Source organism: Chiloscyllium plagiosum, unplaced genomic scaffold (assembly GCF_037043375.1).
Source record: "Chiloscyllium plagiosum isolate Xiang-an unplaced genomic scaffold, Cpla_swu_hap1 HiC_scaffold_37, whole genome shotgun sequence".
NCBI lineage: Eukaryota > Metazoa > Chordata > Chondrichthyes > Orectolobiformes > Hemiscylliidae > Chiloscyllium > Chiloscyllium plagiosum.
The window spans coordinates 249,808-264,982 of NW_028270175.1; the positions used below are offsets into that span (position 1 = coordinate 249,808).

The following is a 15,175-nucleotide window of genomic DNA, read 5'->3' on the forward strand; positions in this document are numbered from 1 at the left end:
TGCTATCATTGTTTTTACCAACTTTATCATTGCTTTAAATTCCATTGCAATTTTGGAGAATATTAGGAAAGAGAATGTGGGACAGATTTGTGTGCAGTTTAAAATATGAAGATATTTGTAGTAAGTTGATGGCATTATTAGAGTTACCTTTAGGCATAACTTGCCAAACAGAATTGTCCATGGACTTGGCAGAATGTGAAGCATGAAAAATTATGGTTAACAACCCCTAGCCATCTGCAGAAGTAAATACGCTGCAGCTGAGCAAGCTGAAGGCCCCAGCAAAGACAGTCACAAAGCCTTTTAATTCTCTTTTGCCAGCATCAGCTACAAATTGCCCACTGTGAGCACAGATTGCTGCAACAACAAGAGGGTCTTCTCACCACGTCAAACGAAGATAAAGGAATAAAATGTATACATGCATGGAGAAATGCAAGCAGAAGGAAAGGCTGTCACTGTATATGCAGCAGCCAATGATGGGATGGGAATGGTTCCAGTAAGCAATTAGCAAAATTATCATTAAGCCATTATCAAAGTAAAGGGTTAAAAGCCAGCTTTATTCAGAAGGAACTGGTTAAAAACATTAAAGTTAAACTGGAAAAGAGCTTGAATTGAGGCAAAATGCATAGCATGAGATCACGTGATTAACAAGCACCCGCAGATGTTTAATGAAACTGGCAACCTGATTTATGGACATAGATTCAGAGGAATGCCAATCAACTCTGCCCTTAAGGGAGAAAATAGAACAAAAGGCAAAAAGATTAGAATGTGAGAACATTACCTCAAACTTTGAACAGAGTAGTTCAGATACTCTCTTAGTGGTAATACCAAAGGCAGTGTAAGAATATGTGGGATTATAAAGTAATTGTAGAGTTTAGAAGAATGAGAGGCAATCTTATGATACACAAAATTCTTTAGGGACATGACACGGTTGATTTAGATATGTTGTTTCCCACTGTGAGAGAATCTAGGTCTCGAGGGCATAATCTCAGAATAAGGGGTCAGGCATTTAGAACATAGAACATAGAAAAATACAGCACAGAACAGGCACTTTGGCCCATGATGTTATGCCGAGGTTTAATCTAATGTGAAATATAGTAACTTAACCTACGCACCCCTCAACTCACTGCTATCCATGTGCATGTCCAGCAGTCACTTAAATGTCCCCAATGACTCTGCTTCCACGACCACAGTTGGCAACACATGCCATGCATTCACAACTCTCTGCATAAAGAATCTACCTCTGACGTCTCCTTTATACCTTCCTCCTAATATCTTCAAACGATGACTCCTCATACCAGTCAAACCTGCCCTGGGGAAATGTCTCTGGCTATTGACTCTATCTATTCCTCTCATTATCTTGTTTACCTCAATCAGGTCTCCTCCCTTCCTCCTTCTGTCCGGAGAGAAAAGTCCGAGCTTATTCAAACTTTCTTCATAAGGCAAGCCCTCCAGTCCAGGCAGCATCCTGGTAAACCTTCTTTGTACCCTCTCCAAAGTCTCTGTATCTTTCCAATAGTAGGGCGACCAGAACTGGACACAATATTCTAAGTGTGGTCTCACCAGGGACTTGTAGAGCTGTAGCAAAACCTCGCGGCTCTTAAACTCGATCCCCCTGTAAATGAAAGCCAATACACCATATGCTTTCTTAACAACCCTACCCGCTTGGGTGGCAACTTTGAGGGATCTATGTACTTGAACACCAAGATCCCTCTGTTCCTCCACACTGCCAAGAATCCTGTTTTTAATTCTATATTCAGCATTCGCAGTTGACCTTCCAAAATGCATCACTTCGCATTTATCCAGATTGAACTCCATCTGCCATTTCTCAGCCCAGCTCTGCATCCTGTCTATGTCGCGCTGCAGCCTGCAGTAGCCCTCTATACTATCGACGACACCTCCAACCTTTATGTCATCTGCAAATTTACTAACCCACCCCTCAACCACCTCATCCAAGTCATTTATAAAAACTACAAAGAGTAGAGGCCCAAGAACAGACCCCTGCAGGACCCCACTCACCACTGACCTCCAGGCAGAATACTTTCCATCCACAACCATTCTTTGCCTTCTGCCAGCCAGCCAATTCTGAATCCAGATAGCCAAATCCCCCTGTATGCCATACCTCCTGACTTTATGAATGAGCCTACCATGGGGAACCTTATGAAATGCCTTGCTGAAGTAACAGAGATGAGGAGGAATTTCTTCTCTCAGAGTGTAGTGAATCTGTGGAATTCTTTATTTCAGATAGCTGTCAAGACTCTGTAATTAAATATATTCAAGGCTAAGAAACACACAGATTTTTAATGAATAAGGAACTTAGGGGTTATAGGAACAAGCAGGAAAATGAAGTTCAGGAGTATCAGATTAGCCATGATCTCATTGAATGGCCTGAATGGCCTCTTCTGCTTCTATGTTTCATGATCTTAAATCAGGTTCTAGAATGTAAACTAACCAATAATTTGCCAAAAATGGAGGATTTATTCACACTGTTATCAGGAGACAAGATTAAGAAAAAACTCAATCTGACAAAAGTCTTTCTGCAACTGGAATTAGATGGTGAGTCAAAGTTATAAATGACTACAGGAATAACATGGAATCAAGTTATTTTTATAGACTTCGGTGCTTCTTCAGCCCCCAGAACCTTTTGAGGGTTAATGAACAAAATTGTGCAAGAAATTCAAGGTGTAGTGTGTTATTTGGATGATATACTTATTTCAGCTTCAAATAGGCAGAATCATGACGGCAGGCTGAGAAAGGTACTCCAACATCTGGAAAAACCAAGGAGTTCAGGTCAAGTTACACAAATCTGAAATGTTTAAAGATTCTGTTGAGTATTTAGGTCACAGAGTAGACACAGGTGGGTTGTATCTTCCCAAGACTAAGTTTCAAGTACAATAAGGAATTGTTTAAATAAGGTCATAGAAGACACAGGGAAACAGTCATTGAGTCAAGCTGTAGAATAGAGGATTCTACTGGGACACTTGCAACATAGAAATGGCTAGCTGGTATGTGGCAGAAAGCACACATTGATTTGGCAAAATTTGATGAGCAGCAACTTTTCGCTATGAGTTATAACTGTATGAAATAGGTTGAGGGCTTTCCAATTAATTAAACAATAACTAGCAAAGCTCTGGTGATTTTGCACAGTTTGATTATGGGTTCAGTTTGTTGAGAAGAGTTTTAAAATTTCACGGAAATGGATGGAGTAATCACACTTAGGTTCTATCATATCAGCTTGCTTTAAATGGAGCAACGGAACACAGTAAAATTGTTAAGCGTGCTCTTGTTAAACAAATATTAGATACAAATTGGAACAAACATCAGATGTCATTGATTCACAAACTGGCAAATGTTTTGTTTATTTATCATAACACATCTCACACTATGATTGGTAAAATGCCAGCTGAATTGTTAGAAGACACCGTAGAACAGAGTATTCATCGCTGATGCCATATTTAGCATTGTCAGTAGAAAAGAAAGACATCATGATAGAAATGGACTAAGAGAAAGAAGTCTGAAGTTGAACCAAAGATTAGAGTGAAAGATAATCATCATGTGTGTTTTATACAAATGACTTAGATGAAGGGACAGAAGGTACTTGCCAAAAGCACAAAGATAAGTCAGAAAGTAATGTGTGAAGAGGATGGAAGGAGGCTACAAAAGATTTTGTGAGGAACTTGTTGCTTTGACAAGGTTAGATTGTCCTTGGTTTTTTTCAGGGAGGTTCTAAACAACCCAAAGTTCCAACTAGGCTGGGTTTGAAAGGGTTATTGGGGCCCTTTTCGTTTACCCCTAACAGATAATGCCTCCAGCCTAAGCCTTTCATGTCTTTAAAAAAAAGGCATCATCAAATGGAAGTGGCCAGCTAGCTGTTTAGCAAGCCTTCATTTAGATCAGAGTTAGTTCAGCAGCAGTGTGTGTAAAAAAGGCTGTTGAACTCTCTCCTCTGATTTGAAACCTAGAAGCTTTTAGAGTCATTTTTAATCTTTGTGCGAAGTGGTCTGTTTACAGGGATTGTTGCAAGTATCTTTTGAACAGCATCATTAAGTCAAGGATAGTCTGTCAAGTTTGGATAGGATAAATTATCCAGAATTCTATTTTCTGTTCTTTGTGTTTCATTGCATAATTTTGTAAATAAATTCTGTTTGTTTAGAACTTGGCAGTCGGACCAGCTGATTCCCTCCGCAAATATCCACTATATACTTAACAAAAACAAAGAGCAAAGTTATGGTCTGGGCTACTTGCTTACAAATGTTTTGCGAGCTCGGGCCTGGCCCATAACCATTTATATAAGTTAAATGAGTGGACAACGATTAGTAAATGGAAGGAAAATATGAAAATGTCTGTTTTAGTAGGAAGAATAAAAAAAAACTAAATGTTGAGAGATTGCAGAACTCTGAGATGTGAGAGATCTGGGTGTCCTTGTGCATGAATCATAAAAGCTTCACATGCAGGTACAGCAGGTAATTAGGAAAACTAATAGAATGTGAACAATGATAACAAGGCAAATTAGAAGGGAGGTTATGCTTCAGATGTGCAGGGCACTGGTGAGATTGTCATTGGAGGACTGGACACATTATCAGTCATCTTTCTTAAGGAAGGATGTAAATGTATTGGATGCAGTTAAGAGAAGGTTTACTAGACTAAAACTTCCTGAAGAAGGGCTTATGCCTGAAACGTCGATTCCTCGAATGCTGCCTGGCCTGCTGTGTTTTTCCAGCACCACATTTTTCACCTCTAAAACATGGAAAGGATGGGTTATCTTAAAAGGAAATGTTGGACAGGCTAGGCCTGTATCCAAACGACCATGAACATAAGAGTATATGAAATAAGAACGTAAGAACATAAGAACCTGGAGCAGGAGTAGGACATCTGGCCCTTCGAGCTTGCTCTGCCATTCAATAAGATCATGGCTAATCTTTTCATGCCCTCAGCTCCATTTACCTGCCTTCTCACCATAACCCTTAATTCCTTTAATGTGCAAAACAATCTGTCTTAGCTTTAAAAACATTTACTGAGGAAGCCTCAACTACTTCACTGGGCAGGGATCTCCATAGATTAACAACCCTCTGGGTGATAAAGATCTTTCTCAATTCAGTCCTAAACATGTTCTCCCTAATTTTGAGGCTATGCCCTCTTGTTCTAGTTTCACCCACCAGTGGAAACATTCCCTCTACTTCTATCTTATCTATTCCCATCATAATTTTATATGTTTCCATAACATTCCCCACCTCATTCTTCTAAATTCCAAAGAATATAATCCCAGTCCACTCAATCTCTCCTCATAAACCAAACACCTCAATTCCAGAATCAACATGGTAAACCTCCTCTGCACCCCCTCTCATGACAGTACATCCTTTCTCAAGTAAGGAGACCATAACTGCATACAGTACTCCAGTGGCCTCACCAGCACCCTGTACAGCTGCAACATAACCTCCCTGCTTTTAAACTCAATCTTTTTCGCAATGAAGGACAACATTCCATTTATCTTCCTAATTAACAGTTGTATCTGCAGACCAACCTTTTGTGATTCATCACAATGACACCCAGGTTCCTCTGCACAGCAGCATGCTGCAATCTTTTACCATTAAAGTAACAGTCCTTTTACTGTTATTCCTACCAAAACAAATGTCTTCACATTTATCAACATTGTACTCCATCTGCCAGACCTTTGCCCACTTACTTAAATTATGTCCTTTTGCAAAGTTTCACAGTCCTCTGCACACTTTGCTCTACCATTCATCTTAGTGTCATCTTTGACACACTGCATGTGGTCCCCAACTCCAAATCATCTATGTAAATTGTGAATAATTGTGGTCCCAGCACTAATTACTGAGGCACACCACTAGTTACTGATTGCCAACTGGAAAAGCACTCATTTATCCTCACTATTTCCTTCCTATTAGTTAACCAATAATCCTGTATTCATGCTAATACATTGCTCATAATGCCTTGCATCTTTATCTTATGTAACAGCCTTTTGTGTGGCAACTTGTCAAATGTTTTTTGAAAACCTAGATACACCATATCTACTGGGTCCCTGTTATCCACCATGCTCGTAAGGTCTTCATAGAATTCCAATAGATTAGTTATATTTTTCATAAACACATGCTGCATATCCCTAACGGGACAATTGTCTTGCTATTTCTTCCTTGATAATAGACTCAAGCATCTTCTGCACTACAGAAGTTAAGCTAACTGATCTATAATTACCCATGTTTTGTCTACCTCCTCTTTGAAACAGTGTCATCACATTTGCTGTTTTCCAATCTGCTGGAACTGCCTCAGAGCCCAGCGAATTTTGGAAAATTACCATAAGTGCATTTGCTGTTTCTCCCACCATCTCTTTTAATACCCTGGGATGCATTCCATCAGGGCCAGGAGACTTGCCTACCTTTAGTTCCATTAGGTTGCCCAACATTACCTTTTTCGCAATACTAATTGTTTCCAGGACCTCACCTACCTTCATCCTTTTGTCAATTACTGGCATATTGTTCATGTCCTGCACTGTGAAGACCAACACAAGATACCTGTTCAATTCTTCGGCCTTTTCCTCATATCCCATAACTAAATCCCCCTTTTCATTCTCTAAAGGACCAATGTTTACTTTAATCACTCTTTTTCATTATATATATTTATAGATACTTTTGCTATCTGTCTTTATATTCTGAGCTAATTTATTTTCATAATCTATCTTACATTTCTTTATAGTTTTTTTTGGCTTTCTGTTGACCTTTAAAGCTTTCCCAACTTTCTAGTTTCCCACTGAACTTGGCCACTTTGCATGCCCTCTTTTTCAATTTGATAACCTTCCTTATTTCCTTAGACACCCATGGCAGATTTCCCTTTTTTCTACAGTCCTTCCCTTTCACTGGAATATACTTTTGCTGAACACATTGAAAAATTGCTTTGAAATTCCTCCACTGTTCATCAACTGTCCCACTGTTTTTGCTTCCAGCCAACTCTTGTCTCATCCTATTGTAGTATCCTCTGTTTAACTACAGGACCTTGGGATTGGATTTTATCCTTGTACTTTCCATCTGCATTCTAAATTCAATCATACTGTGATCAACCTTTCCGAGAGGATTCCTAACTATGACATCATTAATTATTCCTGTGTCACTACATAGGACCAGACCTAGAGTAGCTTGCTCCCTCGTCAATTCCATTATGTCGAGTCATAGAGATGTACAGCATGGAAACAGATTCCTCTGTCCAACTCGTCCATGCCGACCAGATATCCTAAATTAATCTAGTCCCATTTGTCACCACTTGGCCCATATCCCTTTAGACCTTTCCTTTTCATGTGCCCATCCAGATGCCTTTTAAATGTTGTAATTGTACCAGCCTCTACTTCATCTTCTGACAGCTCATTCCATACATGCACCACCCTCTGCATGAAAACGTTGCCCAATAGGTCCCTTTTAAATCTTTCCCCTTTCACCTTAAACCTATGCCCTCTACTTTTGGACTCCTCACCCCAGGGAAAAGACCTTAGCTATTCACCGTTTCCATGCTCTTCGTAATTTTATAAACCTCTATAAGGTCACCCCTCAGCCTCCGATGCTCCAGGGAAAATACCCCCAGCCTGTTCAGCCTCTCCATATAACTGAAATTGTCCAATCCCATCAACATCTTTATAAATCTTTTCTGACCCCTTTCAAGTTTAACAATATCTTTCCTATAGCAGGGTTATTAGAATTGAACACCATATTCCATATCAGGAATCCTGATAAACAGCTCATGCTCAAAACATCGACTCTCCTGCTCTTTGGATGCTGCCTGACCTGCTGTACTTTTCCAGCACCACACTTTTCGACTTCTATATTCAGTGTACTGACCAATAAAGACAAAAGTACCAAATGTCTTCTTCACTACCCTGTCTAACTATGACTCCACCCTCAAGGAACTACGGACCTGCACCCCAAGGTCTCTTTGTTTGGCAACTCTCCCCAGAACCCTTCCATTAACTGTGTAAGTCCTGCATTAATTTCCCTCATCAAAATGAAGCACCTCAGATTTATCTAAATTAAACTCCACCCGCCACTCTTGTTTCATTGAACCATGTCGTAGCATGGACAGGTACTGCTCCATAATGCTATTCACAGGCAGCAATAAGACAGTGACATCAAACATTCTTTAAATTAACAAAAGGTCAGTGCTCTCCAGAGAGCTTTTTCTTGCATGGATCCATCCAGCTGTTTAGACTTGATGCCACAACACGGTTCAAAATACAATACAGAAATGACATGTCCCTTGGGCATTGTCCATAATCTCCCAAGAGGGATGGATGCCATCTTCCCAATGGATACACACACAGACACACACACACACTTCTCATACTGTTCAAGAAAACTCCTGCTCAGGCCTACCCCAACTGACCCAGTTTGACCAATTGACATGTAGATTAAAACCCCCATGATAACTGCCATACCAGTTTTACAAGCACAAGTTATTTCTTTGTTTATTGCCTGTCCCAATGTGCTATTATTATTTGGTGACCTATAGACCACGCCTACAGTAACGTTTTCTTCTTAGAATTTCTAATTTCCATCCAAATGGATTTAACCTTATTCTCCATAGAACCTATATTATCTCTCAGCACTGCTCTGATGTCATCCATAAATATCAGAGCTACACCACCTCCCTTATCTTCCTGTCTGCCCTTCCAAATAGTCTGATACCCCTGGATATTTAACTCCCAGTCGTGACCATCCTGCAAACCACAATGGCTACCGAATCAATGTCTTCACAATGGCTACCGAATCATATTCATTCGTGGTGATTTGTACCATTAACTCACCTACCTTGTCATGAATGCTACAAGCATTCAAGTAAAGTGCCCATCCACTTTCGTGCTTTTTCCCCAGTAACACTTGATTCCTTAACTCATTAAGAATCTATTTCTCCGTCTTAAATATACACAAGTCTCTACCTCCACAGCTCTCAGTGGCAAGCAATTTCATAGATTCACAACCCTCTGAGAGAAGAACTTTACGGTGAAGAGCAAGTGGCTTAGAGTAGATCTGAGAATTTTGTTTTACTCGGAGGGCGGTAGATATATGGAATGTGCTGCTTGAGAGGAGATGGAGTCAGGTACTCTCAGCATCTGGATGAGTTCTTAAAATGCCAGGCACTGTAGACTATGGACCAAGTGCAGTAAATAGGACTTATCAGTCATTTTATATTTGTTGGTTAGCATAGATATGGTGGGGAGAAAGTGAGGACTGCAGATGCTGGAGATCAGAGCTGAAAATGTGTTGCGGGAAAAGCGCAGCAGGTCAGGCAGCATCCAAGGAGCAGGAGAATCAACGTTCCGGGCATGAGCCCTTCTTCAGGAATCTTCCTGAAGAAGGGCTCATGCCCGAAACGTTGATTCTCCTGCTCCTTGGATGCTGACTGACCTGCTGCGCTTTTCCAGCAACACATTTTCAGCATAGATATGGTGGACTTTAGATTCTGTTTCTGTGCTGTGTAATGCTATGAATCCATGAACTCTAAGGAATTCCTCCTCATTTCAATCTTAAACTGGTACCCCTGCATTCTGAGACTCTGTCCTCTGGTCCTAGACTCTCCCATGAGGAGAAATATCCTCTCATCATTTACTCTGTCAAGTCCCTTAAAATCCTTTATGTTTTATTGAGTTCACCTCATATTCTTCTAAACTCCAATGAGTAGAGTCCTGACCTGTTTTAAGGTTACAATCAGTTCAGCCATAATCTTATCAAATGGCAGAGCAGGTGTGAAGAGCCCAAATGGCCTACTTCTGCCCTTATTTCTATGTTTATAGGTATGTTTGTGTAAATGATTAAAGTGGCTACTAGGAAGAGTCATGAAAATAAATAGCTCTTGTTTATAATTAATCAAGCTATTTGGCAGTGGAAGGGTTAGATTTGTTCATGTTGATGATGTTTTTTCCTTCAGAAGTCCATAAAGTAGAGGGCTGGGAAGATTTAAATGAGTCTGATGGATTCCCTTCATTTTGATAACATTGCCTTTGTCAATTCTTTTGCCAAAGTTGACATCACATTTTCCCATTTGACTTCACCATTCAAATCTTTGCCCTTTCACTCCACCCTATTCCTGTACCTTTGTGGTATTTTGCATGACTTGCTTTTCTCCTAATTTTTGTATCATCAACAACTTTGATTATAATACACTGGTCACTTCATTCAAGTGTTACAAAGACACTTAGTTTATTTTTTCTCTTGGAGATCTTAGATTTTGAAGAAATGGTAAAAAATGTATTTATTTCAAGTTTTCTGGAGTGGTTTCTTCAAAAATTATCACTGTGGCTATTGGAGCTTTTTTTTAACAAGGCTTCCAGTAGATCACATGACTGGTGATGACCTTGATTTGTTTAAGACCATGCCAGGGCTGTTCTGAACAGTGAGTAGCTTGTTTTTTCTGATCCTCAGCTGGAGGATAAGTCATCTTCACAGCTCATCTCCCATTTCTCAAAGGAAATCCTTCCTGTTGAGGTCAAGTTGAAACCTATTTGTTTTTCTGATAGATTGATTGAAGAATTATCTTTCATGAAAAAGCTTTATTGACAAGTTCCCGGAGACACTGACACGCTGTGGGATGGGGATCATTGAGTGTCTGGGGGATGGGTATCACTGACTCTCTGTGGGGATGGGTATCACTGAGTCTCTGTGGGAATGGGGATCACTGTGGGTTGGGGATCATTGAGTGTCTGGGGAAGGGGATCACTGTAGGAATGGGGAGCACTGACGCTCTGTGGGAATGGGGAGCACTAAGTCTTTGTGGGGATAGGGATCACTGAGTCTCTGTGGGAATGGGGATCACTGTGGGAATGGGGATCACTGATCCTCTGTAGGGATGGGAAGAACTGATCACTTTCTTTAAAGCATTCTGTTTTCTTCCAGCTTTATTTATTTATCCCTTGGATGAATTCACTACTGTGATTGGATTTGAAGCAATGATTTCTGGACGCATTATAACAATGCATATAAAGGACAAAGCTAAAATAGATAATTGTAATTTTGACTGTTGTAACAGCTCATCCAGATCCTTTCAGAAATGCCAAGGTAAAGACTTTTAAAAGTATTTCTTTTGATTGAAATTGTTTGAAGAATCATTTTTCTATTTTAACTCTCAGTTTCATATTCCTTTTATTGTGGAAATCAACATACTTACTAATAGCAATGAGACCTCAATGCTAAGTATCCAGTCAGTATATATTGTAGGGAATATGATTGAGAAATGCTGGAAGATTGCCTTTCTCTACTTTTTGGTCATCTCCTGAAGGTGCCAATATAACTTTACATGTAAAAGAGATATATCTGAATAGAAGTTATTTTGGGATGAGCCAGGATGTGTTGGTTGTATGTTAGACCTCAGCATTATTAAGCTTCATCCAGTTCTCCTTTGATGCAATATTTTTACCCTTGACTGTGTCATCATTGGAAAACTAATTTTCCTTATCCTGAGCCAATGTTAGCAACTCTGCTGCCATCATAGTCAAGGGCAGTCCATTCAGTTCAGGCAAGAAATGCAGCCTGGGATTTTCCTGAAGCGTGTAAGCAAAGATCCAACTCAACTCCAATAGTTGAGTATTTTGGATTGCTGACATTCGCAAATGAGCCATTGTTTTATTGCCTGTAAATTTTCACACTGAGCTATAATTTTATCTGCCAATTGTGTTAATATCTTGCCTCAAAACCCTTGAGTGAAATTGATTTTTTGGTTCCATTGAGTTGATGTTCATAACAACAGCCTGTGATGTGACTTTAATCTTGCCAGTTTAATGAAAACTACACAGCTGGGATTTACCTCCCAAGATGCTGCTGTATTTTCCTCAGACTCTGATTTTTAAATTGCTGTTTTCAGCAGGTGCGAAGGATATCTGCCAGCGAGAGCAACAAAGTACATCTTTAAAATGCTAAACAAGTTTCAATAACATCTTTAGGGCCTGACAACCATCTTAAGCAGAAGGTTGAGGCCTGATATTTCTGGATTTCACATTAATGTTCCTAGGTTCTATTGCCTGCTTCATACCATCCTTCAACTCTCCCCGCCAGCACCTCCCCGCCCCCCCCCCCCCTCCCCAACAGCTGCTGGTCCAAGTTAATAGCAGCAGCTTTTTTAGTGGTCATTGAGGTAACTGAGGACTAAATAGAACAGTTGCACATTGCTCTGGAAGACGTTAATCCAATGGGTTAAAATTTAATACCTTTTGATAAGGTCAAATGAAAGGAGCTTATTTTGTTCATCTGGATTCTAGAAATTCACAAAATAAAAGTTAAATGATTTTATAATTAAATTGAATTTCTGTTGGGAGAAGTGGTGGTGTTAACAGGGGAGTTTGACAAGAAACAGGGATGCTTTGTTTACAGTTGGGAGAATGGTTAACTGCATGGGACCATGGGAGAAGAGCAATAGTGGACAGGCAGTAATAATGGTGAATAGGCCTGAGAGGAGTCTTATTTGTTTTAAAGCCTAAACACATGCAAAAGGCTGCCTCCTGACCTGACTGAAACAAGCCTGCAAAACCCTCCCTCTTGTCCAATACTCATTGGAACCTCCCCTGCAACCGAGAACATCGACATAATAAGTCTGAACATCTGTCTATGTGAATGCCAGCCATTGCTTCCTCTCACCACAGGCATGATGAATACCTATGGAATACCTTGAGAAATTGAGAACAAACAGTGACTCAAGAAGCTTGGACATAGTGCAACAGACAGAATGCCAAATTATAGGACCATACTGGAAATTGTTGAATAAAATATATTTAATTCAATGTTCATAAGTTTTTGTTCATTTGATTCTTTCCAAACCTGTGCCCACTACCATGTGGAAGGACAAATGCAGCAGACACTGAGAATACCACCACCTGCAGATTCCCCTCCAATTCACTCACCATCCTTTTGCTTTGTTGCATAAAAATCGTGAAATTCCCCACCACCACCCCCTTGCATTCTGGCTGTACCTACAGCATAGGGACTGCAGTTCAAGAAGGCAGCTCATCACCTCTTCTCAAGTCAAGTAGGGAAGGGCAATAAATGCTGGCCCAGTCAGTGACACCCATGTGTCATGAATGAATAAAAAAGCTCAGTATTATGCAATATTAGTTTAAAGCAACATGTTTTTAACATAAGAAAATTTTGACTTTTGTTTCTAACAGATCACTTTATTCTTGATGAAGATTTAGAACGCATATTATTTACTGTGAACTTCGGCATCATCCCACCACTTGAAACAGTAACTGTGCTGATTAATACTTCCTTGGAGCTGCAAACTCTGCCCAATGGGACAGTTAGGCTACAACTTCCATCCTTGTATGTCCCCAAGGTGACTTCTTCTAGAACTGATGAACAGAGTTCAACTGAAAATGAGCTCAAAAGGTAAATTATAAATTGATTACATCAAATTCTGTTTGAGTCAGCAGAGAAACTGACAGTTTACTTTAAAGAGTACATTTGTTTTATTTAACTGTTTGAATTCACTTAATTTAAGAGTTATTTAAGTTTAATTCAGCTGTTATTTTCAAATTAAAAAATTTGGGCAGCACAGTGGCACAGTGGTTAGCACTGCTTCCTCACACCGCTAGAGACCCGCATTCAATTCCCGCCTCAGGCAACTGTCTGTGTGGAGTTTGCACATTCTCCCTGTGTCTGTGTGAGTTTCCTCTGGGTGCTCTGGTTTCCTCCCACAGTCTAAGAAAATGTGCAGGTTAGGTGAATTAGCCATGCTAAATTGCCCGTAGTGTTAGGTGCATCAGTCAGAGGGAAATGGGTCTGGGTGGGTTGCTCTTCGGAGGGTCGGTATGGAATTGTTGGGCCGAGGGGTCTGTTTCCACACTGTAAGTAATCTAAAGGTGTGAGTTGAATTTTTATTCAGATATTCTAACACAGTCAAAATTTTGGAATTTCTTTTCAATATACTGTACTGTTCAAAAAGGCAAATTGCCACCACCTTCTCAAGGGCCATGAGATGGCAACAAAACCTGATTTTAGTAACATTTCAGGTATGAATAGTATTAAACCATCAGATAATAGGGCCAGGAAGCTGTGAGATTGAGTTTTAAATACCTGGAGATTTTAGGATTGAGGAATGTCAAATTATAGAATCTCTACAGTGTGGATGCAAGCCATGCAGCCCATTGTATCCACATCAACACTCTGAAGAATATCCCACCCAGGACCATGTTCCTCCCATCCCTGCATTTCCTATGGCCAATCCACCTAACCTGCACATCTTTGGACTGTGGGAGAACATCCACATTGACACAGGGAGAATGTACAAACTCCACACAGAGAGTTGCCTGAGGATGGAATTGAACTCAGGTCCCTAGTGCTGTGAGGCAGCAGTGCTAACCACTGAGCCACCATACCACCCTTTAATGGATATAGGGGATTTACAAAATGTTGAGGGTGCAAGAAATGGTGAATGAGTCTTGAGGAAGGAAGGGAAAACTGCATTTAAAACTTTAGAAGAACTAAAGAAAAATCATTTCAAACTTGCGTTATTTTTCCAGTGCATATAAAGCTTACATTAATTTACAAATGCATCAAACTGATCTTATAATATTAGGTAGAATAGAGACAATAAGAGTATTTTCTTATGATTCTATTTAAAATAAAATAAAATCATTCTCATGCTATTGATATTTTCTTTTATTTTAAAATATATTTGTTGCAGCAAAGATAGATTTCGAAGTGGCTTCACCCCTCAGCACCAAAGTGGGAACTCGTTGGTACAACACTTGGACAATGAGGTCACCAATCCTACTACATATGACTTTAGTTTCAAGCTTGAAATCAGAGCACCCTGCTTGCTGGCAGGTCAGAATGTGAAACATTTTACATATTCAAGTAAATAAACCTCAATGCATTGCTACCTGTTCAGATCATCATTGGAATAGCTTGTATTGTAGCACCTTGAACTTGAGCAAAAACCAGAGTGGGAGGGGTGGGAGTGGGTGGTGCTTGGATGGTGACAATACAGGGAAAAGGTTTGACCTCTACATTAATGCCCTCCCTGAAAGGTGGAAGAAGATAATCCTCAAGAGACATATCTAAACCTTTAGTTGTTTTCCAAATGGCTGTTAGGCAGGAAATGGATTACAAAATACTAATGATATATTTTGGTCATGTTTTTGAATGCCAAATTTCTGGCCTCTCCTCATTGCCCTGAATGAGTTGTTTAGGTG

General features: G+C 39.9%; 1 protein-coding gene across 3 annotated transcripts in view; it reads left to right on the forward strand.

Moving 5' to 3' along the window:
* The window catches only part of vwa5b1 (von Willebrand factor A domain containing 5B1), a 217,026-nt gene that overhangs the window by 23,634 nt on the left and 178,217 nt on the right, over nucleotides 1-15,175 (forward strand). For all 3 annotated transcript variants that reach the window (XM_087980186.1, XM_087980187.1, XM_087980185.1), the window contains exons 3-5: nucleotides 10,887-11,048; nucleotides 13,148-13,367; nucleotides 14,665-14,807. In XM_087980186.1, the coding sequence (XP_087836312.1) occupies nucleotides 10,887-11,048; nucleotides 13,148-13,367; nucleotides 14,665-14,807 (525 nt within the window). The remainder of the gene's footprint in view (nucleotides 1-10,886; nucleotides 11,049-13,147; nucleotides 13,368-14,664; nucleotides 14,808-15,175) is intronic.